This window comes from Narcine bancroftii, chromosome 3 (genome assembly GCF_036971445.1).
Source record: "Narcine bancroftii isolate sNarBan1 chromosome 3, sNarBan1.hap1, whole genome shotgun sequence".
NCBI lineage: Eukaryota > Metazoa > Chordata > Chondrichthyes > Torpediniformes > Narcinidae > Narcine > Narcine bancroftii.
Genome location: NC_091471.1, coordinates 354,048,072 through 354,070,912, shown reverse-complemented (window position 1 = coordinate 354,070,912; position 22,841 = coordinate 354,048,072). Strand labels below are relative to the sequence as shown.

The 22,841-nt window shown below is 45.8% G+C and overlaps 1 protein-coding gene across 2 annotated transcripts in view; it reads left to right on the top strand.

The window, feature by feature from the left end:
• Positions 1-22,841, top strand: part of ca10a (carbonic anhydrase Xa) — a 113,694-nt gene that overhangs the window by 36,628 nt on the left and 54,225 nt on the right. For both annotated transcript variants that reach the window (XM_069929899.1, XM_069929898.1), the window contains one exon: positions 7,339-7,413. In XM_069929899.1, coding sequence (XP_069786000.1) covers positions 7,339-7,413 — 75 coding nt within the window. The remainder of the gene's footprint in view (positions 1-7,338; positions 7,414-22,841) is intronic.

Sequence of the window (22,841 nt, the reverse complement as noted above, 5' to 3'; positions counted from 1 at the left end):
CAAATAAATATTGTTTCATGAATATGAAAGTCTTGGGTGGTTCGTGTGAGCAGTTCCTTTGGTCGTTCAGCATTCTCACTGTCTGTGGGAAGAAGCTGATTCTCAGCCTGGTGGTACTGGCTCTAATACTCCTGAAGGGAGCAGCTGAAAGATGGTGTGTGCAGAGTGGAAGGAGTCCTCAATGATTTTGCGCATCCTCTTCAGACAATGATCCCGATAGAGTACATCAATGGGGGGGACTTCAGTGATCATCTCTGGTGTTAATATGGTCCTGTGGATTGACCTCCTATCCATTCTCTGCAGCAGCCATACCACACTGTGATGCAGCCGGACAAGGCACTCTGGATAGAGCACCTTTAGAAGGTTGACATAATGGTGGCCAGTAGCCTTGCCTGCTATAGTCTTCCAAAGAAGTGTAGTCACTGTTATGCCTTCCTCATAAGTGAGGAAATGTTCAGTGTCCACCATAGGTCACTAGTTAAGTGAACTCCAAGGAACTTGGTGCTCTCTACTCTCTTTACTACAGAGTTATTGATGTGTAGAGGAGGGTGGTTGTTCCTAGACCTCTTTAAGTCCTCAATCATCTCCTTTGTCTTGTCCACATTGGTTGCTAATCTTGCATCATTTCACGAGATTTTCCACCTTGCAGTGCGACTCATCATTATTGTTAATGAGGACAACTACTCTTGAGTCACCTGCAAACTTGATGACACTGTTGGAGCTGGATTTGGCAATGCATGAACAGGAGTGGGCTGAGCACGCAGCCCTGAGGTGGGCCAGTGTGCAGCGTGACAGTGTTCAACGTTCTGCTACAGACCCGGAGAGACTGTGGTCTTTCCACTTGGAAGTCCAGGATCCAGTTACAGAGAGGGATGTGAGTCCCAGCGAGGCCAGCTTCTCCACCAGCCTCTGGGGAATGATCCTATTAAACATCATATTAAGGGTTCTAGAGACTCAAAGTTGGAACTACAGATCCCCAGTGGTGAGTTACAGGCTGGAATATAATCAGAGAAATCAAGGGCTTATGCAGAAAAGAACAGATCACTAGGAGTGAGTTACAGCCTGCAATCTAATCAAGGAGTTTGTTGAATTATATATTGAAGGACAGACACCCAGGAGTGCATGACAGGTTGGAATCTAATTGAAGAGTCTGTGACTTTTATAGTCAAGTCAAATCAAGTTTATTGTCATCCGATTGCACAAGTAGAACCTGATGAAACAGCATTCTCTGGTCCTCGGTGCAAAACATGCAGACATAACACACATGCAGACAAACTATACATATGCAGGTTGAGTGTCAAATAAATAAATATTATTTTGTGAAATGAAGAGTCTTGGATGGTTAGTATGTGAGGTCATTACATACTGAAAGATGGATGCTTGGGTGTGGGTTACTGGCTGGAATCTAATTGACAAGACTGTGGGATTCGTATAATTAAAAAATGGTTTTCTAGGGACTGACTTAAAGGCTGGGACGTGGTTGAGAGGTTGACAGTTGTTTCTGTACAGTCCTGAGGACCTGATACGTGTAAACTTCAGATAAATAGCCTTTCCAGTTTGTGTCATAATTGGGCCAGATCTGATGGAAGGTCATTGTCGTGCCAGCACTGCCCACAGCATTGGCAACCTCATGTTTCACCCCTCGTTCTCCCCTCGTTCCACCATCCTCATTCACTATGGGTAGATCAACTGCAATTGACAAGCTTTCACCGCTTTCAGTAGTCTCTCTTGGTCCAGCCGATGTTCCCTTCTGAGGTTCCCCTCCTAGGAAGGGGAGGCCAAGGGACCACACACTTGCCTTCGCTGGCAGGATAGTGGTGGAGAGAAGTTGGGACCTTGGGGTTCCTGGGAGGATCTCTCCTGGAGCCAGCACATCGAGATGACTGTGAAGCAGCAGCACCAACAAGTCTGAAGAGATTTGGCATGCCGTCGAATAATCTACCGAGCCTCTGCAGGTGCGCTGTGGAAAGAACATCGAATGATTGCGTCAAGTTTGGAAACTCGAGTGCCCTGAAAGCTGCAGGAAACGGCAAACCTAGCCAGGTCCATCACAGGGTCCGATCTCCCCTCTGCAGACATCATTGTGATGCACCCCACGTCGTGACCATCACCCTGGTCACGGCGTCCTCTTCTCCTCTTGTGGCAGAGAGAGTGCTGCACGACCAAAGGAACTGCTCGCACAACCATCCGAGACTCTCATATTCACGAAGCAACATTATTTATTTATGTGTATAGATGAAATACTTGTCCTGTATATGTATTGTTTGTCTGTATGTGTGTTATGTCTGGTTGTGTGTCTGTATGTTTTGCTCCGAGGACCAGAGAACGCTGTTTCATTGGGTGTGCAATCAGATGACAATGAACTTGACTTCTCGCTGCTACCTTCGGGCAGAAACCTGAAGACCTCCACCTCGAAGATTTTTCCCAACAGACATCGGGTTGTTGAACCTCCCCGTACTCACCTCACCTGAACAATAGGACCACCTATTTAAACATCATTCCTTTTGGCAAAAGTGACTATTTATTTTTCTATTCTTTTAGATTTCTGTGTTTTGGCATATTATGGTAATATAATTTACTCACAAAGATAAGCGTATACAGAGCCGTTGTCATACCCACACTCCTGTTCGGCTCCGAATCATGGGTCCTCTACCGGCACCACCTACGGCTCCTAGAACGCTTCCACCAGCGTTGTCTCCGCTCCATCCTCAGCATCCATTGGAGCGCTTACACCCCTAACGTCGAAGTACTCGAGATGGCAGAGGTCGACAGCATCGAGTCCACGCTGCTGAAGATCCAGCTGCGCTGGATGGGTCACGTCTCCAGAATGGAGGACCATCGCCTTCCCAAGATCGTATTATATGGCGAGCTCTCCACTGGCCACCGTGACAGAGGTGCACCAAAGAAAAGGTACAAGGACTGCCTAAAGAAATCTCTTGGTGCCTGCCACATTGACCACCGCCAGTGGGCTGATAACGCCTCAAACCGTGCATCTTGGCGCCTCACAGTTTGGCGGGCAGCAACCTCCTTTGAAGAAGACCGCAGAGCCCACCTCACTGACAAAAGGCAAAGGAGGAAAAACCCAACACCCAACCCCAACCAACCAATTTTCCCTTGCAACCGCTGCAATCGTGTCTGCCTGTCCCGCATCGGACTTGTCAGCCACAAACGAGCCTGCAGCTGTCGTGGACTTTTTACCCCCTCCATAAATCTTCGTCCGCGAAACCAAGCCAAAGAATTTACACTGTTGAAGTTAGTGAGAGGCTGCAGTAAGAATTTCAGTGGATCTGTACATTGTACCAATGCTATGACAATAAACCCTTTGTTCACACCCCCTCTGCTGCCATTAAAACATGCTGTCTTTCCTACTTTGCCCAGATCTGCAGTCTTCTCATTTAAGCCTATCTTGTCCTTTTGCCAGTCACCTCTGCCTTTGCAAACCAGCAGTGTTTCACTGATTGTTTTTCCATTCTCCTGGTGCTGTGCTGAATAATATTAATATTAATGCAGCTTCATTTATTTGGAGCATCAGAGATTATTAAAAATGGTTGTTACATTGAATGAAAGTAATGGAAAATCTCCGCATTGACATCGCTCTCTGTCCTCCACAGAGTCATCCAATTATCCAGACTAAATCCGATCTGTGCCATTTCCTCCCATCTCTGCACTGTTCTATGCACCAACCAGTATGTACATCTTGCTCAGTAATTCCCTCTGATTCTTGTCCCAATGCCAAAGATGGCTCTTTGTCCTGGTGTTTATGACAGTCTCAGCTGCATCTTAACCCAGTCTGAAGGACACTGGGGTTGCTTCAACTGAGATCACGTTAGGGAGGCAGACGTTCCAGGCGAAGGAACATTCCCTGAGATTCCATGCAGGGCCTTGGCTGATCTGTTGATAATGTCCTGATTAATTTACAAGCAGCTCCCTGCTGTACATGTGTGCTTGTAAGCTGCACACTCTGATGCACTGTGCACTTCACTAACACCAGTTGCCACATAGTTGATGTTCAATCTCAAGTTCAAATTATATTATCACCTGATTGTACCAGTACAACATGTCGAAATAGCATCCTCCAGTCCTCAGTGCAGAACAGTGCAAACACACATACAGACAAGTAATGTATGTATACACACACACACACACACACACACACACACACACACACACACACACACACACACACACACACACACACACACACAGCCTCCGCTATCCGAAAGTAAAGCGTTGCTATGAAACCTTTTGTAAGCTGAAATAGTGTAAAGCGAAGAAGCAATTACCATTATTTTATATGGGAAACATTTTTTAGCATTCCCAGACCCAAAATAACCCACCAAATCATACCAATAACCGATAAAACCTAAAATAACACTAACATTTAATAAAAGCAGGAATGATACAAATACACAGCCTATATAAAGTAGAAATAATGTATGTACAGTGTAGTTTCACTTACCAGAATCGGGAAGACTGCAAGCACACTGGAAGGCTGAGAGGTGGTGGTGATGGTATATTAGGCTGAGTTTTCAGAGATTGGGGTGTAGGTGAGAGAGGAAGAGTGTCATCTACAGATGCTCACAGACACAGCTATGGCAGCTGGATGCTGAGTGTAGATCCTCGGAAAGGAGCTTGACGGCGCCATTCTTGCTGCTCGTGGTGCGCGCTGCCTCTAGAACGGGCTCGCTGCAAAACAAATGCTGAAAACTATTTTCACTCTTCACCTTTTTTTCTAAAATGCGAAAATCCTCTTCGAATTTTTTTTCGGTTAGTGAAAACAGGTATTACTTGGGGTCTTTTGTAAAAGCGAAGTGGCAAGCAGGGGATAATAAGCCTAATAGCCTGAATACGCCTGAGATTGTCTGATCTCAGAAGCTAAGCAGGCTCAGGCCTGGTCAATACTTGGAGGGCTGACCGCCTAGGAACACAAGATACTGTGGGTTTCTGTGAGGGGCGCTGGACAAGTGATTCTCTGTCTTCCTTACGTAGACAAAGGTTAAAGAATTTTGTGTATGTTATGTGACAATAATGGAACCTTAACTTTTATTTTTACCTTTACGTGTGTGTGTGTGTGTGTGTGTGTGTGTGTGTGTGTGTGTGTGTGTGTATGTATATATATATATATTGTACATACATATATATGCAGAAATCAGAGATCATCAATGTTTCAGGCTTGAGCCTTTCATCAACATTTTGAAGGCCTCAAGCCTGAAACTTTGGTGATGTATCTTTACCTTTGTTACATAAAAGCACTGGTTGACATGCTGAGTTTCTCCAGCATTTGTGTGTGTTTTTTTACATATATATAAATGCATATATTTAAAATAGATATTATTAATAAATAGTGGAGTCTTTGTGAGTTGTTTTAGCAGTTCAACGTTCGTTCAGCAGTCTCACTGCCCACGGAAAGAAGCTGTTCCTCAGTCTGGTGCTTCTGGCTCTATTACTTCTATATCTCTTTCCCAATGAGAGCAGCTGGAAAATGATGTGTGCGGGGTAGAATGGGTCCTCACTGATTTTATGAGCCCTCTTTAAACAACAATCCTGGAGGATCCAATGATAGAGGGAGGAAGACCTCAGTGATCCTATAGCAACCATACCAAACTGTGATGTAGCCGGCCAGGACGCTCTCGATAGAGATCCTGTACAAAGTTGGTAGAATGGTGGCCGGACGTACAGCCTCCATTGTACCGCTGATGTGCTCTACCAACGCAGGCCCGCATTATGGATGAAACTGCTCTTCCAGGTCGATGGTCTAGAGAGGGAAGGAACACTTTCTCCTTTATCCATGAATATTTATCCTTCAATCAGAACACTTAATAGACAATCACATTGCTCTTTGTGGCAGCTTTGCTGTGTGCAAACTTACCATCCAAAATGTTGTTGACTAGGTGATGGGTTTTGAGCATCCAAGAGTGTGAGAAGGTCGATAGAAATGCAACTATTTCTTACTTTCAATAGTTTTACTGTTCATCACAATGTGCCTGCAATGCTCTGTTGCACACTCCAGTGCAGTGAACTGGGGGTTAGCACGTAAAACCTGAGAGGTTCTGACACCTCTTGCCTCAAAATTAGAGGGAACATGCGCTGTTAATGGTGGGATTCTTCAAGGCATGGGTGTGCCGAGGGATCTAGGGATCCAGATCCACAGCTCCTTGAAAGTGGTCACACAAAGATCAGTTGGTTTTCTAAAAAAGGCATGTGGCATGCTTGGTTTAATTGGGCAGGGCTTTGAAAATAGCAATATAAAACTTTATTGTACTGCTCTTGCTGTGTCACCCCATTATAGGAAGGTGTGGAGGGTTTGGAAAGAGTACAGAGGAGATTTACTGGGATGTTGGCCTGGTTTAAAGGGTATGAGTTTAAAGGGTATGAGTATGAGATGGACAGACTGGCATTGTTTTCTCTGAGGGGAGACCTGATTGATATGAATAAAATCCTGAGAGGCAGTCAGAAGATTTTCCCCATGAGAGGACATGCATTAAAGATGGGGCGGGGTAGGCGTGTGTGAGGGGCAATAAAGTTTAAAGGAGAGGTGCGTGGCAAATTTTTTTTACACAGATTGGTGGGTCATATATATAAACATATATAACATATATAACAATTACAGCACGGAAACAGGCCATTAGGCCCTTCTAGTCTGCACCGAACCAAACACCCCTTTCTAGTCCCACCTCCCTGCACAATGCCCATAACCCTCCATCTTCTTCTCATCCATATACCTGTCCAACCTTTTCTTAAATAATACAATTGACTCCGCCGCCACTATTTCTCCCGGAAGATCATTCCACACGGCTACCACTCTCTGAGTAAAGAAGTTCCCCCTCATGTTACCTCTAAACCTCTGCGCCTTAACTCTTAACTCATGTCCTCTTGTTTTAATCTTTCCTCCTCTTAACGGAAATAGTCTATCCACATCCACTCTGTCTATCCCTTTCATAATCTTAAATACTTCTATCAAATCCCCTCTCAACCTTCTACGCTCCAAAGAATAAAGACCCAATCTGTTCAATCTCTCCCCATACTCCAGATGTTTAAACCCAGGCAACATTCTGGAATGGACTACCTGGGGTAGTGGTGGAAGCAGATACAAATATGAGGCTTGCTAGGCACATGGATATGGAGGTAATGGAGGGATATGGATCATGTTTTAGTTTAACGGGCATTGTGCACACCAAAGACACATGGGCCAGAAGGGCCTATTCCTGTGCTGGTCTGTTCCGTGATCCATGTCACGTCTGCACTGTAAAGTCCTCCACAATCCCTGCGGCTCAGAATGTGCTGATGTGTTCATTGTTTAAAAACCAACTCCAATCTAGTTTTTGTTTTGTTTTCCAGCTCAACAAAACTCGCACAAAATCAATGAAGGATGGTGGGCCTACAAAGAGGTGGTGCAGGGAAGCTTCGTTCCTGGTGAGTACGGTCTCAGCAGGGTGGGTATGTCCCTGGATGACCCTGCATAGCCTTGGTGACATTGTCCGCCATTTGTCTCATGGCTCAGTATGGTTTCCTGTCCTCTGACAGAGCCTCAAGCACAACTGTTGGGCTCAGCCCTCTTGCGGGAGTACAGAGGAAGTACAGGTCTGGTCCACGTTGTAATTTTAATCTGACGTCTGCAGTCACAACAACCCCACCGTCCTTCTTTTGTGGAAGAGCCATTAGTTCTCCCCAGTAAAAACCCAGTGCTGGAGAAGCTCAGCTGGTCAATCAGGGTACATTATATCACAGAGATAAAGATGTTTCAGGCAGGGGGAGGAGAAGGATCTCAAAGGCAGGAGAAAACAGATGGATAAGAGAGGGAGGACACACCAACAAGAAGGGGGAGGAGAGATGGCTCTGAATGGAGAGGGAAGGGGGTGGAGAGCTGGAGGAAAGAAGACAAATGGAAAGGGAAGGGAGGGAGAATGAAGGGTAGGTTGGCAGAAACCGGAGAAATCGATGTTGATGCCACCCAGTTGGATAATGCCCAGGTGGAAAATCAGGTGTTGCTCCTCCAATTTACAGGTGGTCTTGGTGGGATAGTACATGAGGCCATGGACAGACACTGGGGAAAAGGAGTGGGGCATGGAAATGAAGTGGCTAGCCACTGGGAGATCCCTGTCACTGATTGCACAACTACTTAATATAGTTCTCCCCAGTCCTAAATATGTTTTTTTTACACAGAGTAGTGGGTGCCTGGAATGCCGGGGTGGTGATGGACGGTGGGACAATAGACTCTTCAAAAGACTCTTCGACAGACACAAGGATGTAAGAAACATAGAGGGTTATGGGTATGCGGTAGGAAAGGATTAGATGGTTGAGTAGGTGTTTATAGGCCAGCGCAACATAGTGGGACAAAGACTCTGTACTGTGCTGTAATATCCTATGTACTAAGGCCAATATTTAGCCCTCAATTGAAGAGATTCCCCCACAACAGTCCTGAGAGCATCTTGTGCACATATTAGCTGTGTTTGCGGTGGTATGACATGGAGTTTGGGGAAACCTCTGTTTAACCAGGGGGTTCGTGTGGTGAGGATGTGAAATAGCAGTGGAGGCCTCTGCGGTGGCATCCATGACTCATCTCAGAGTGTCAAGTCCCTGGGATAGGAGACCTTTATGGACCGCTGCCCGACAGATCAGGATAGCACTGCAATACCGAGGCTGGACTGGTGGGGGCAGAATTGGAGGAGTACAGACATCCCACAGGGCTGGAGGGATATCAGGGGCAGCAGATGAGTCACAAAACACAAGGCACTGAAGGAGGCCAGTTAGCCCATCATGCTCTGGGCAAGAGTGGGCATTGGGTTAAGTCCCATTTGAGAAGTGGGATCTTTTGTGAATCATCTACAAAGACGTCCACTTCTGGTAATGAGCATCTTGAGTGTCCCCTGAGCTGGACGAGATGCTTCAGGGTGTGGTATGATTCCTTTAAATACTACAAAATCAAAGTTACTCACCAGGTGAGCAGCTCCAGTGGAGAGAAAAAGAGGTCAATGTCTTCTCATCAACACCAAATCATTTCTCTCTCCAAAGCTGCTGCCCAGCCTGCTGAGTATTTTAACATCTTCTGTTCCTCTTTCAGATTTCCAGAGTAATGTTGGTTTCTTTGAATCTGTCCGAGCAGAGACAAGGGGTTCTGGCTCTCAATTAGTGCAAGCAAGGGCAGTGCATTAGCACTGTTGCGGGGATCTTTCAGGAGCCTGATGGCTACAGGGAAGAACCCATCTCTAATCCTGTTTCACACTCATGGGCCTTCTCCCCGATGTGGGTGGGGAGGGGGGAAGGGAGTGTGCCCGGGGAAGGGAGGGGGTGGTTGGGTCCTTCAGTCTTTCCTTTCCTGGCAGTGGGAGGTGCAGATGGAGTCCGTGGAGGGGAGGGAAGATTGGGGAATCTTTTGAGCTGTGTTCGTCACCTTCTGCAGCCTCCAATCTTGAGCAGAGCAGCTCCCATCCTACGCTATGATGCCTACAGCGGGTACTGCCCGTGGTGCACCCTATAGAACATTGCTGTCCATGGGAGCTCTCTGTGCACAGATTGCTCACTGTGTTTGGTTGGACATTGCTTCATTTCCTGTATCTCTGTTACAAAAGCAAAGCAATGCGCTACCCAAATATAATTCTTTATTAAGACGAATAGCTGTGGCTGCCCACTGTTCGGTGACAAGATAATTACTTTGGCTTTCCTGCAATGCCTCAAGAGGTGCGAGAAACTCTCGGATGTGCTGAGATTGTGCGAGGCACTATAGAAATGCAAATCATTCCTCTTCTATTTTACACCGAAGCTTCAGTGCACTGTGCAACTGGCTGAGTAACAGGAGGACAAATCTTCCCTGATAAAATAATCATTGCGTGCACCATTATGTTCAGGATAATCTCTCAAAGCGCTGGTACAGTGGAAGATCAGTAACCAGACTTTTTAATGAGAATTGTGCTTTCAAATGCAAAAGGGCCAATGTAAAAATTAAAAATTGATGAGATAGAGTTGTCCCTTTTTCTCAGCAATTAATATTTTTAGCCTGGGTGCTGCGGAATTGAGGCGAGGATTTGATTTTGTTCAGGTTCTTGCTGAACAGAATGGATTTAACCTGTGGGTTCAAATGTTGGTTTCAATCGACAGATGATGGTGATATTTCAGGGTGTGACTGCTTGTGGTCATAATAGTCCGTTGTTTTTATTAATTATGGGTTGGTGGAGGAGGGAAAGCATTTATGCCCTGATTCAGAAAGCCTGAGAGAGGTGCTGTCAGAGGAGCTGGGCATGAACTGAGGCCGGTGGGGGACCAGATGTATCAGGGGAGCTGGGCGTGAACTGAGGCAAAATCAGTGACATCCGGAGATATTCAAAAATGATGGCAATCAATTTTTAATGGTTAAAAATTATGACACATTCTTTTCAAAAAAAATCATATGAATTAAAGACACACATAATGAGCTGTGTGGTTTACAGATTGAGGCCATTCTGCTCCTCTGGTTCTCTTCAGCCCCTGCTCCGTCGCTTCCCCTGAGGAGCTGTTGAATGGCCCATAGGCAGCCCAGATGCTTCAGCCTGTCTCCGATATCCTGTCTGTATTGCAGTTTCCTGAGCTGCTCTATCAGAGTGCAGCAGCCGGTGAAACTTCAGACAGGTCCCAGTGGGCAGGCTATGAGCATAGAGCTCAGTCCATCCTCCACATCTGTCTACCATTGATCTGTGTCACGGGCAGTTCATACATTACCTCATTTCTGTCTCCACAACCTGGTTCCAAGAGCCACTGAGCAGAGGTAGCAAGAGCATGGATGCCATCAACTGAAGAACAGGGACATGGTAGAATAAAGAGTTGGCACGGGCTAGGTGGGCTAAAGGACCTGTTTCTATGCTGTAGAGTCGTATTGTTCTACTAAGGAATGGATCAGAGGTCGATTCACAGGACCATAGGAAAGGCAGAGGATCACTGGAGTCTCCCTCCCCCCCCATCCCCCATCTACGTGATCTACCAGGATTGTAGTCTGAAGAGGGGGCGCAAAATCATTGAGGACCCCTTCCACTCAGTGCACAGCATCTTTCAGCTACACCCCTTAGAGATACAGGAGTATCAGAGCCAGCCCCACCAGGCTGAGGAACAGCTTCTTTCCACAGGCAGTGAAAATGCTGAACGACCAAAGGAACTGGTCACACTAACCATCTGAGACTCTCATATTCATGAAGCCATATTTATTTTATAGATGAAAAGTTATCCTGCATATCTATTGTTTGTCTGTAGGTGTGTTATGTCTGGTTGTGTGTCTGCATGTTTTGCACCAAAGACCAGAGAATGCTGTTTCATTGTACAATCGGATGTCAATAAACTTGATGACTTGACTGTGTATCGAGTAAAGGGTGCTGGTTGGAAGAGGTTTATTAAAGATATCCCAGTGGTTGGGACCTAATTTTGGAGAATGCCCTAGGCTTCTTGGCAAACAGGAGGTTGTAAAGGGGCTGATGGAGGTGTTTAAACATAAAGAAGGTCCGGACAGACAAAGAGAAATCCTAGCCGACTGAAGTCGGGAGCCAGGGAACATGGAGAGAAGAGACTGGGAAGTGAACCGAAGCCAGCTCAGGGGTAATTTCGCCAGCATGTGGTTGGGATCAGAGTGGGTGGGGGCAGAGTGGGTGCTAAGTTCTGTCAGGGGCTGGGCTGTGGGTGGAGAAGAGGAGAGCAGGGCTTGCAAAGAACCAGCCTGGGACTCATTGCCTGTTCCTACTGTAACCGGAGGTCCTGCCGTCACCAGTGGTTCGACCGTGACCAGTAGTCCTTCTGTCACCCTTGGTCTGCCGTTGACCCTGACTGGTGTCAGTGGCACCCTGATTGGGGATGGAGACACCCTGACTGAGGTCGATGACACCCTAACTAGATTGGTGACACTCTGACTGGGGGGTCAGTGACACCTTAACTGGAGTCAGGGACATTTTGTCTGACAGATAACCAGTACTATGTTTCTTAACTTACAGCAGGCTCATGTTTTAATCTGCAGAAGGTGTCATCACTGTCCTTCCTGCTTTGTTTATCATAAATATATTTTATTCATAGTATTTACACTAAGTACATTTGCGGCACATCTTTCAATGCATACATTATACATAAATTCCTCAATGTCTCTTTCAATGTGAGACGATGTTACACTGGGTCCACACTTCTCCATAGTAAGACTCCAGATTTATGGTTTTCAAACATTTTCTTTACACTCACATACCTCCTTAAGTAATCCCTATGCCATTGGTGCTTTGTGATTAATAAGGAATTACTTAAGATGGTATGTGAATGAAAAGAAAAAGTTTGAAAGACACTGCTCTAGACTGTGGACCTTCGCCATAGGGTCCAGCCTTGGTGCATTCTTCAGGATATACTCCTGCAGTGTGAAATGTGCCAACTGGCAACATTCCCATGCCAATATTTTCATGTGCTGGAAGACCAACAAATTTCGGGCAGACCAAAGTGCGTCTTTCACCAAGATGATGTCGTCCATCAGTTCAGGATGTGTGTGTGCCCCCAGAAAGAGCTTGTAGATTAGAAAGTCCTCTGTCACTGTGCCACTGGGAATGAACTATGACAAGGCGCTTTGGGCAAGATCATTGGGAGTGGTGTCTCAAGCGGGAGTCGGGATTTAAGTGGGTGTGTGGGCGTTAGGGTAGGAAATGTGAGTGGGGTGAAACAATGGGCAAGGATCAGGAGTTAAGGTGGGTCGGTAGGTGAAGGTGTTGTGGTGGGAGGGGCTGGGTGTTGGGATTCAGTGGATGAGAGTGTTGTGGTGGGTCACTGAGAGGGTGGATGTGGTGGGTCGGTAGGTGAGGGTGTTGAGGTGGGTCAGTGAGAGGGGGTGAATGTTGTGGGTCAGTGGGTGAGGGTGTTGTGGTGGGTCAGTGAGAGGGGGTGGGTGTTGTGGGTCAGTGAGTGACAGTGTTGTGGTAGGTCAGTGAGTGAAGGTGTTGCAATGGGTCAGTGAGAGGAGGTAGGTGTTGTGGGTCAGTGGGTGAGGATGTTGTGGTGGGAGGGGGTGGGTGTTGGGATTCAGTGGATGAGAGTGTGTGGGTCACTGAGAGGGGGTGGATGTAGTGGGTCAGTGGGTGAGTGTGGTGGGTCAGTGAGATGGGTTGTTGTGGTGGGTCAGTGAGAGGGGGTAGGTGTGGGTCAGTGGGTGAAGGTGTTGTGATGGGTCAATGAGAGGGGGTGGGTGTTGTGGGTCAATGGGTGAGGGTGTTGTGGGTCAGTGAGAAGGGGTAGGTGTGGTTCAGTGAGGGGGGTGGGTGTTGTGGTAGGTCAGTGTTGGGAACAGGAGTTAGAAGAGGGTCAGTAGGTGAGGATGGAATAGTGGGAGGGAGTGCGTTGTGGAACTGTAGAAGGAGTGGGTAATAGCAAACTTAACATAGGCCCTTCAGCCCTTAATGTTGTGCCAACCCTTGTATTCATTAAAAATATACTAAACCCTCCCTACCCCATAACCCTCTATTCTTCTTCCATCCATGTGCCTCCCTAAGAAGCTTTTAAATGTCTCTAATGTTCATCCTCCACCACCATCCCTGGCATTGCATTCCAGGCACCCATTTATGAGATTAGTCAGCTAAGAGGGGGGGGGGTCACAAATGTAAAACTTTGGTCAGAACCAGCAGGAGGATTTGAGGGGAAACAAGTCTAGGTGCAGAGTGGCAAGGGTGTGGGTCTCACTGTGGTGGGTGATGAACTAGGGCAGGGAAAGAGGCCATTTGCAATAGGTATAGGGAAGAACGAGACTGAGGAAAAGTTTCAATGGGCAGAACAGCCTTCTATAGTTTAATGTGATTATCCATTTTGTCACATTGATAGAAGGAAGAGTGATAAATTAATGAAGTAATTTGTTTTGGAAGCAAATCATCCTGATTTCCATTATATTGACTTTAATCATTAAATCAGTTGTGTTGTAAATCACCTGCGAAACTTCTTCATTGGTTCGATCTCTGTGTTTGCCTCCTCACTCATCGGTTACATTGACTGAGGTCCTTCAGCGATGGACCTATCAGAATCTCACAGCCAAGAAGATGACCAGTCGGTGCTGCAAATGCGTCATCGCTCCAGGGTCCCCAAGTTCAATTCTGACCTCTGCTGCTGTCTGTGTAGAGTTTTCACGTTCTACAGTCACTGCAATGGATGGTACAGGGGTCTCCTCCCAAGGGCAAGTAGATGTCAGGTTGTCCCTTGGTGTAGGTGGTCAACAAATAATTGGGAATCTGAGGAGATTACTTTACTGGGGAAATGGGATTGCCCTGTGACCTGACATAGACTAGATGGGTTGAATGGCCCCTCTTTATGTCATAATAAAATTTGAAAATGGATATATGCTGCTCTCACCTAACATCCCTGATAAAGTAAGGAGAAATACTTCCACAGCAACTTCCATCACCTGATGAATTTAATTTAATTTAATTCCTGTGTAGTTAGCCTGCAGCTGACGTGGACATTTACCCCCTCCATAAATCTTCGTCCTCGAAGCCAAGCCAAAGAAAGAAAAAAGAAGTTAGTTCATTACCAGAAGACACAGAATACAAAATATCCCTTTGGAACAGAGATGAGGAAGAATTTCTTTACCCAGAAGGTGGTGAATCTATGGATGCATTGTCATAGACAGCTGTGGAGGCCAAGCCATCGGGGATATTTAAAGTGGAGGTAGATGTTCTTGATCAGGAAGGGAATCAAGGGTTACACGGAGAAAGCAGGAGACTGGGGTTGAAAAGGATAGTAAATCAGCCATGATGGGATGGCTGGACAGACCCGATGGGCTCAATGGTCTAATTCCTCTCTAATGTCTTGTGGTATGTGATGTTCTGAATTCTGGCTCTCAGCCAGTTCATGGTCTGGGAACAGCCAAAGCTTCAAGAGGGGAGAAGGTGTTCAAACTGAGGGAGAGGCCTGGGGGCCTGCCTTTGGAGTGAGGGAGCTGATGATTCATCTTGAGCAAAGTCACAATCCACCAGGCTTTGTTCCCGAAGCTAAATTCCAAGGCTGGGAAGATTGATAAAGACTGCAGCAGGAACACAACACAGGACCATTCCTTTATCTCAATATGAGAATAGAACCTTAGAACAAAATGGCATTGAAAAAGTGTTGTCAAGGTTACCACATAAGAATTGAGAAAGAGGGAATGAGAGCACAATTATGGCGATAAACAGTAGGTGCCAACTTTCCTGTTACTGAAACAAAGTGACAAAAAGATGTTCTTCAATTACAAGTTTATGAAGAGACTTTAAAGAAAGTAGACAATCATCAAATGTTTTGGCAAGAACAAATTGTAATCGGTATTGCAAGAACATGCTGTAACTACCATTGTAGCCATTGAATCTGGGGCTTATCAAAGGTATGATTTGGAAAAATAAGAAAATTAGGGACCACCAGAAACCTGGGTTCAATCCTGAACCTTCTCCCCCACCCAGTGCCGTTGGTGTGCAGTTTGCACGTTATCCCTGTGACTGGAGGGGTTACCCTGGATGCTCCCAGGTTTCTTCCCTTATCCCAAAGACGGGCAAGTAGGTAGGTTAATTGGCAACTATAGAATGAGCCTTGTGCAGGTAGATGAGCTCCAATAAAAGTGCAGAGAACAAAACAAAGGACTCTACATCACCTTTGTTGACCTCACCAAAGCCTTCGACACCGTGAGCAGGAAAGGGCTTTGGCAAATACTAGAGCGCATCGGATGTCCCCCAAAGTTCCTCAACATGATTATCCAACTGCACGAAAACCAACAAGGTCGGGTCAGATACAGCAATGAGCTCTCTGAACCCTTCTCCATTAACAATGGCGTGAAGCAAGGCTGTGTTCTCGCACCAACCCTCTTTTCAATCTTCTTCAGCATGATGCTGAACCAAGCCATGAAAGACCCCAACAATGAAGACGCTGTTTACATCCGGTACCGCACGGATGGCAGTCTCTTCAATCTGAGGCGCCTGCAAGCTCACACCAAGACACAAGAGAAACTTGTCCGTGAACTACTCTTTGCAGACGATGCCGCTTTAGTTGCCCATTCAGAGCCAGCTCTTCAGCGCTTGACGTCCTGCTTTGCGGAAACTGCCAAAATGTTTGGCCTGGAAGTCAGCCTGAAGAAAACTGAGGTCCTCCATCAGCCAGCTCCCCACCATGACTACCAGCCCCCCCACATCTCCATCGGGCACACAAAACTCAAAACGGTCAACCAGTTTACCTATCTCGGCTGCACCATTTCATCAGATGCAAGGATCGACAATGAGATAGACAACAGACTCGCCAAGGCAAATAGCGCCTTTGGAAGACTACACAAAAGAGTCTGGAAAAACAACCAACTGAAAAACCTCACAAAGATAAGCGTATACAGAGCCGTTGTCATACCCACACTCCTGTTCGGCTCCGAATCATGGGTCCTCTACCGGCACCACCTACGGCTCCTAGAACGCTTCCACCAGCGTTGTCTCCGCTCCATCCTCAACATCCATTGGAGCGCTCACACCCCTAACGTCGAGGTACTCGAGATGGCAGAGGTCGACAGCATCGAGTCCACGCTGCTGAAGATCCAGCTGCGCTGGATGGGTCACGTCTCCAGAATGGAGGACCATCGCCTTCCCAAGATCGTATTATATGGCGAGCTCTCCACTGGCCACCGTGACAGAGGTGCACCAAAGAAAAGGTACAAGGACTGCCTAAAGAAATCTCTTGGTGCCTGCCACATTGACCACCGCCAGTGGGCTGATAACGCCTCAAACCGTGCATCTTGGCGCCTCACAGTTTGGCGGGCAGCAGCCTCCCTTGAAGAAGACCGCAGAGCCCACCTCACTGACAAAAGGCAAAGGAGGAAAAACCCAACACCCAACCCCAACCAACCAATTTTCCCTTGCAACCGCTGCAATCGTGTCTGCCTGTCCCGCATCGGACTGGTCAGCCACAAACGAGCCTGCAGCTGACGTGGACTTTTTTACCCCCTCCATAAATCTTCGTCCGCGAAGCCAAGCCAAAGAAAAAGGAGGGGTTACCCTGGATGCTCCCAGGTTTCTTCCCTTATCCCAAAGACGGGCAAGTAGGTAGGTTAATTGGCAACTATAGAATGAGCCTTGTGCAGGTGGATGAGAAGATCAGGGTGGGGGTGGGGGAAGTTGCTTTGAATGTGCAGAGAATAATTGGGGTTTGAGTAAGTGGGTGGCTAATGATGAGTGGACTGAAGAGTCTGTTCCGATGATGCACCTCTTTCTGTCTCTGGATATACGTATCAAGCAGGTCCTTTTTATAGGGGATTTGGGAGAGAACTTACTAAAGAAATTCGGAAGGAAATCATGTGCCCAGGAATGTAGAAAGCTGCAAAAGGTAGCAAACATAGCCAAGTCCATCACAGGCTCCAACCTCCCATCCACTACAGACCTGTGTGAGATGCTGCCTCAAGAACATTATGAAGGACCCTCATAACCCTGGTCACAACCTCTGACTGGAAGGTTGTGGCAGGTGGTGTACGTAGGGATCAGTGCTGGAACCTCTATTGCATGTGACTTGGAAAAGAATGAGGATGTTCTGATTAATAAGTTTGCAAATGACACTTATAGTGAAGTGGAAGGTTGGGGAGATGGTCGTCCAAAGATAAAGGGGGACAGAGGTCAGCTGGAATGTTGTAGCAGATGGAATTTCATCCAGACAAATGAAAAGTAATACACTTTGGGGAATCGGGTATTGGCAGGTCATGGAGAGAAATGGCACAGGCCTCGGAAACATTGTGTGCAGAGGGACCTTGGGGAGCAAGGGCATTGCTCCTTGAAAGTGATGTCACAGGTTTGTAAGATCGAGTGAATGGAATTTCAAAGACTAAGGTATTGAGTGCAAGAATCAGGATGTACTTGTATAAAATATTGATTAAACACAATTGTGACAGTTCTGGTCACCGTATAAGATGAAGGATGTGGTATCGATAGAGAGAGTGTAGGAGGGATTGACCAGGATATTGCCAGAAATGGAGGGCTGCGGTTAGAAGGAGGGATTGGATTGGCTGGACATTCCATTGGAGGGTAAGAGATGACCTTGTAGAGGCTTATAAAATTATGAAGGACATAGATCAGACACAGACTAGAAGGGCCGAAGAGACCTGTTTCTAAGCTGTAATGTAGTGTTCTATGGGTAGTTGTTTCCCCCCTGCACCCCCACACCAGGATAGTGGAGTCCAGAACTAGAAGGAACAGGCTTGAGGTGAAAGGGGAGAAATTGATTAGAGGGGCAAGTGATTCACAGAGGGCATAGGGAATGTGGAAAACTACTAGAGGCAATGGGAAAAATGACAACATTTAAAAGGCATTTGGACATGATGTTAGAAGGGAAAGGAATGGAGGGATATGAGCTTAATGCAGGACATTTGGATTATCACAGTTAGGCGTCACTCACAGTTCTCATGTACGTGGTAAGCTAAAGGACCCGAGTCTGTGATCAATCTATGACTCTATGGCTCAAGACCACACAAGAACCATTGTTCAAGAGTCAAGAGGCCATGTTGCAACTCTACAAATCTCTGGTGAGACAACACTTAGAATATTGTGTTCAGTTCTAGTAACCTCATTATTGGAAGGATTTGGAAACTATGGAGAGGGTGCAGAGGAGATTTACCAGGATGTTGCCTGGATTGGAAATAAGTCTTATGAGGCAAGGTTAGCAGAGCTGGGACTTTTCTCTTTGGAGTAAAGAAGGATGAGGGGAGACTTAATAGAGGTCTACAAGATTCTGAGAGGTATAGATAAGGTAGAGACCCAGCGCCTTTTTCCCAGGACAGGAATAGCAAACACCAGAGGACATATGTACAAAGTGAAGGGAGGGAAGTTTAGGGAAGACATCAGGAGTAAATATTTTTTACACAGAGAGTTGTGGGTACCTGCAATGCCTTGCCAGGGATGGTGGTGGAGGCTGAAACATTAGGGTCACTTAAGAGACTCTTAGACAGGCACATGGATAAAAGAAAAATGTAGGATTACGAGGAAGAATGGGCATAGTTTTTTATTGGTAGGAATACATGGGTTGCTGTAGTGTTCTCTGTTTTAAGACATGAGACAACACGATAACCAATGACATGAGACCATACAACAACCAATGATGTGAGCACACAATAGCCAATGGCATGAGCCAACACAACAATCAATGACATGAGACCACACAACAATCAGCATCTCTACTTCCTTAGGAGTTTGCAGAGGTTTGGTATGACACCAGAAATTTCTACAGATGTGTGGTAGAAAGTTTGCTGACATCTGCATCATGATCTGGCATGGGAACACCAGCACCCCTGAGAGAAAAGCCCTGCAAAAGATAAAGGACACAGCCCAGGATATCGCAGACAAAACCCTCTCCACCATCGAGAAAATTTACAGGGATCGCTGTGGTCGGAGAGCAGCAGCAATCATCAAGGATCCACACCACCCAACACCCTCTCTGTTCTCGCTGCTACCATCAGGAAAGGGGTATAGGTGCCACAAGACTCGCACCGCCAGGTTCAGGAACAGCTTGGCTTTACATTCTGGTTTCAGATTCATCAACAACAAAATTCAATCAGGGACTCTTTCTTGTGCACTTTATTGATTTTTTAAAATTCTGTATTGCACAGTCTGTTTGCTTACATTTGCTATCTGTTTACAATTTATTTGTTTTCATATATATGCTGTGTGCGGTTTTTTTCCACTACCAATAAGTGGTAATTCTGCCTTGTCCGCAGAAAAAAAAATCTTAGGGTTGTATATGATGACATATATGTACTCTTGACAATAAATCTGATATGAGACTACATAACAACTAATAAATCTGAGACTACATTATAACCAAGAACAAGGAAAAGTCCAAAGTACATCCTTTGACACAAACAATATCATCAACAATGAGAGTTGTCGATGGAACAAAACTCTGCAGAACATGGAGTGTGTTGAAAAATCAGATTTTGAAAGAGCTTGACTTCACATTCTGGTTTTGTGACCGTGAGACAAATGATAACATCCTAGTGCTTGTGGATAGTTTCATATAATGGGGTCCTGAACAACAGGATGTAAGACTGGAGGACTGATTATCGTGTCACCATTTGTCAGAAGAAATTGACTCAAGTATCAGGCTGCAATTTTGTTCAATTTTGCATGGAGGTGCTGGTCATAGATTTGCAGGAGAGGGATAGAACTTATTCCCTAAACCGCATCAACAGTGTTAAGTTCCAGTGACTTGTTCCTGTTGACGTTATGGCCAAAAAAAGTTCACCAGAGGCCTGAGGAAATTTGACTTGTCAACTGTGACCCTCAACAAAATCTACAAGTGCACCATTGAAACCATCCTGTCAGGGTGCATCACTGCATGGGAAGGGTACTGCTCCGCCCAAGGCTGCAAGAAACCTCAGAGGGTTGTGAGCATGCCCATACTCTCACAAACACACCACTCCCCTCCATCAACTCCCACTGCCTTGGAAGATCCGCCAACGTATTGAAAGTTCCATCCCACCCCGGCCATATTCTCTTTGTCCAACTCCTGTCTGGAAGAATATTTGTGAGTGTGAGATTCAAGGACCGCGTTCTGCCTGCTGCGTTTCTTCCTGAATGAATCCCATACCAGTAAAACAGTGTTTGCATTACTCTGCCCCAACTGATTTCTCAATGACAAGATGTCTAGCTGAACTGGTCGCAAAACAAACTTTCATCAGAAATTATTATCATGAACATGTCATGGAATTTGTTGTTTTGAGGCAGCGTTATAGGTGCAAATTTTGCAATGAATTACATTCTTAAAAAATAAATAAATTAGCACAAAAAGTGAGGTAGCGTCTGTGGTTCGTTGTCCATTCAGAAATCTGATGGCGGAGGGGAAGTAGCTGTTCTTGTACCTCTGGACATTTGCCTTCAGGCTTCTGTACCTCCTTCCCAATGGTAGCAATGTAAAGAGGGCATGGCCTGGGTGGTGGGGGTTGATGAGGATAGAAGATTATTTCTTGAGCTGCTGTCACTTGTAGATGTCCTCGAGGGAATAAAGTTTGGTGCTTGTCATGGTGCTGGCTGAGTTCACAACCCTCGATAGCCTTTTCCTGCTTTGTGTATTGCCACTTCCATACCAGTCAGAATGCTCTCCACAGTTCACCTGTAGAGATTATCATGGCATTTTGGCACCTGTGACAATCAACTTGAACAATGTTTCTTGAATCAATACAGTGTGAAGCATATTGTAAAATATCATCTAGTTTAGTTCAATGTTTCATCCAGCTCCAAATTAAGTGGCAACAAGATTAGTGAGAATATCAAAGGATCTCTGGATAAGAACAGGAATCAATGGGACATGGACAAGCACCCCACCTACTGTATTACTAATACTTACGTGGCTTTGAGAGGTTGATCCCAAGAGGGGAATGGGAGGGATTTAGTTGAGGCCGCAACAAAATTATGATTCAAGTTGTGGAGAGAGGCAATTCCAGCTAAATGATGGAATCGTTGTATCAATAGCAGTGAGCAATTGGACATTCAGAAAGTTGAGGGCTGGAGATAAAGACATATGTCATATCAATAGGAACTGAACTCCTGAGTGTTCCCATAAACCAAAGGTTCCTGCAAGAGTTGTACAGGAAATCATCGCAAGAACCACGTGGCAATGAATATGTCTCAGTGGAAGAAACAAAGCAAAGTGACTTCTCCCGTCAGAGCCACAGGAGGAACATAGGAGGCTGCAGAGAGCGACTCACCTGGCTAAGTCCATCACGGGCATTGACTTCCTGTGAGTCGCTGCCTCAAGAAGGCAGCCAACATCATAAAGGACCCCCATTACCGTAGTCACACCCTCTTCTCACTGCTACCTTCAGATAGAAGGTATAGAAGCCTGAAAACCAGCACCTCTATGTCCAAGAACAGTTGTTTTTCCCCAATGGATATCAGGCTCTTGAACCTACCTGTACCACCTCACCCCAGACCTTAAACTACTCCAGAACTACAAAAGGCTATGTCTGCTCTACTGAAACTTCACTTATTTTCTAGAACTGACTACAACTGTGAAAATGTATCTATTTTCTATTTATGAACTCTTTTTTTGTCTTGGCATTTTAAGCTATCCTCTTGTAATTGGTGTGTTTTGCATACCTGTGTGCCTGCAGCAAGAAGACCTGGCCATGTGGAGCCAGCACCTTTGACTGTGCCCAAGTGTTATCACATCCTGGCCTGAGACAAGGACACAACCTCTCTGTCTTCCAACCCACAGAAAAAACCATGTAGAAAAAGCTTTCTGGAAATCCCAGCACTTCTGAACTGTATATCTATGAACAGTAACTGATTTTAAATAATTAGATGAAATGCTTTTTAATGAAAAAAAATCCCAGAAGGATGCCTGTTAATATTCCACCAAGCTGGGAGGATTGTCACGTGAACAGGGATTTCGGAGACCCTTGACCATTGAACGTGGTTAAGCAGGCATTGGGTTTTCTATCACTCTCTCACAGAGCCACAAAGATCAAACCTCTTCATCAAGTACTTCACTAACACCAGGATTTTCGAAGCTTTGACTTATGCCTTTGTCCTCGAGAGATAGGTACATTGAAAGAGGATGGGAAGAGAAAGAGGAAAAGAGAGTAAGAGACAAAGAGAGAAGGAAGGGGAGAGAGAGAGAGAAGTGAGGTCAAGGCAGAAAGGGAAGGAAGAGTGGCAGAATGAACGAGAGAGAGAGAAGATGGAGAAGGAACGAGCAGGGGAAAAAAGGGAGAGAAGGAGGAACCAAGAAGAAAGTTAGAGAAGAGGAAACAAGTAGCTAGATGAAGGAAAAACAGAGCAAGAAATAGATATGGAGGGAAAGAGACAGAGTGTGAGATGGTGAGACTAGTTAGAAATGGAGATAAAGAGTTGGAGGAAACTGAGAGATTATGATGCATTGTTTTGTATTCCCAC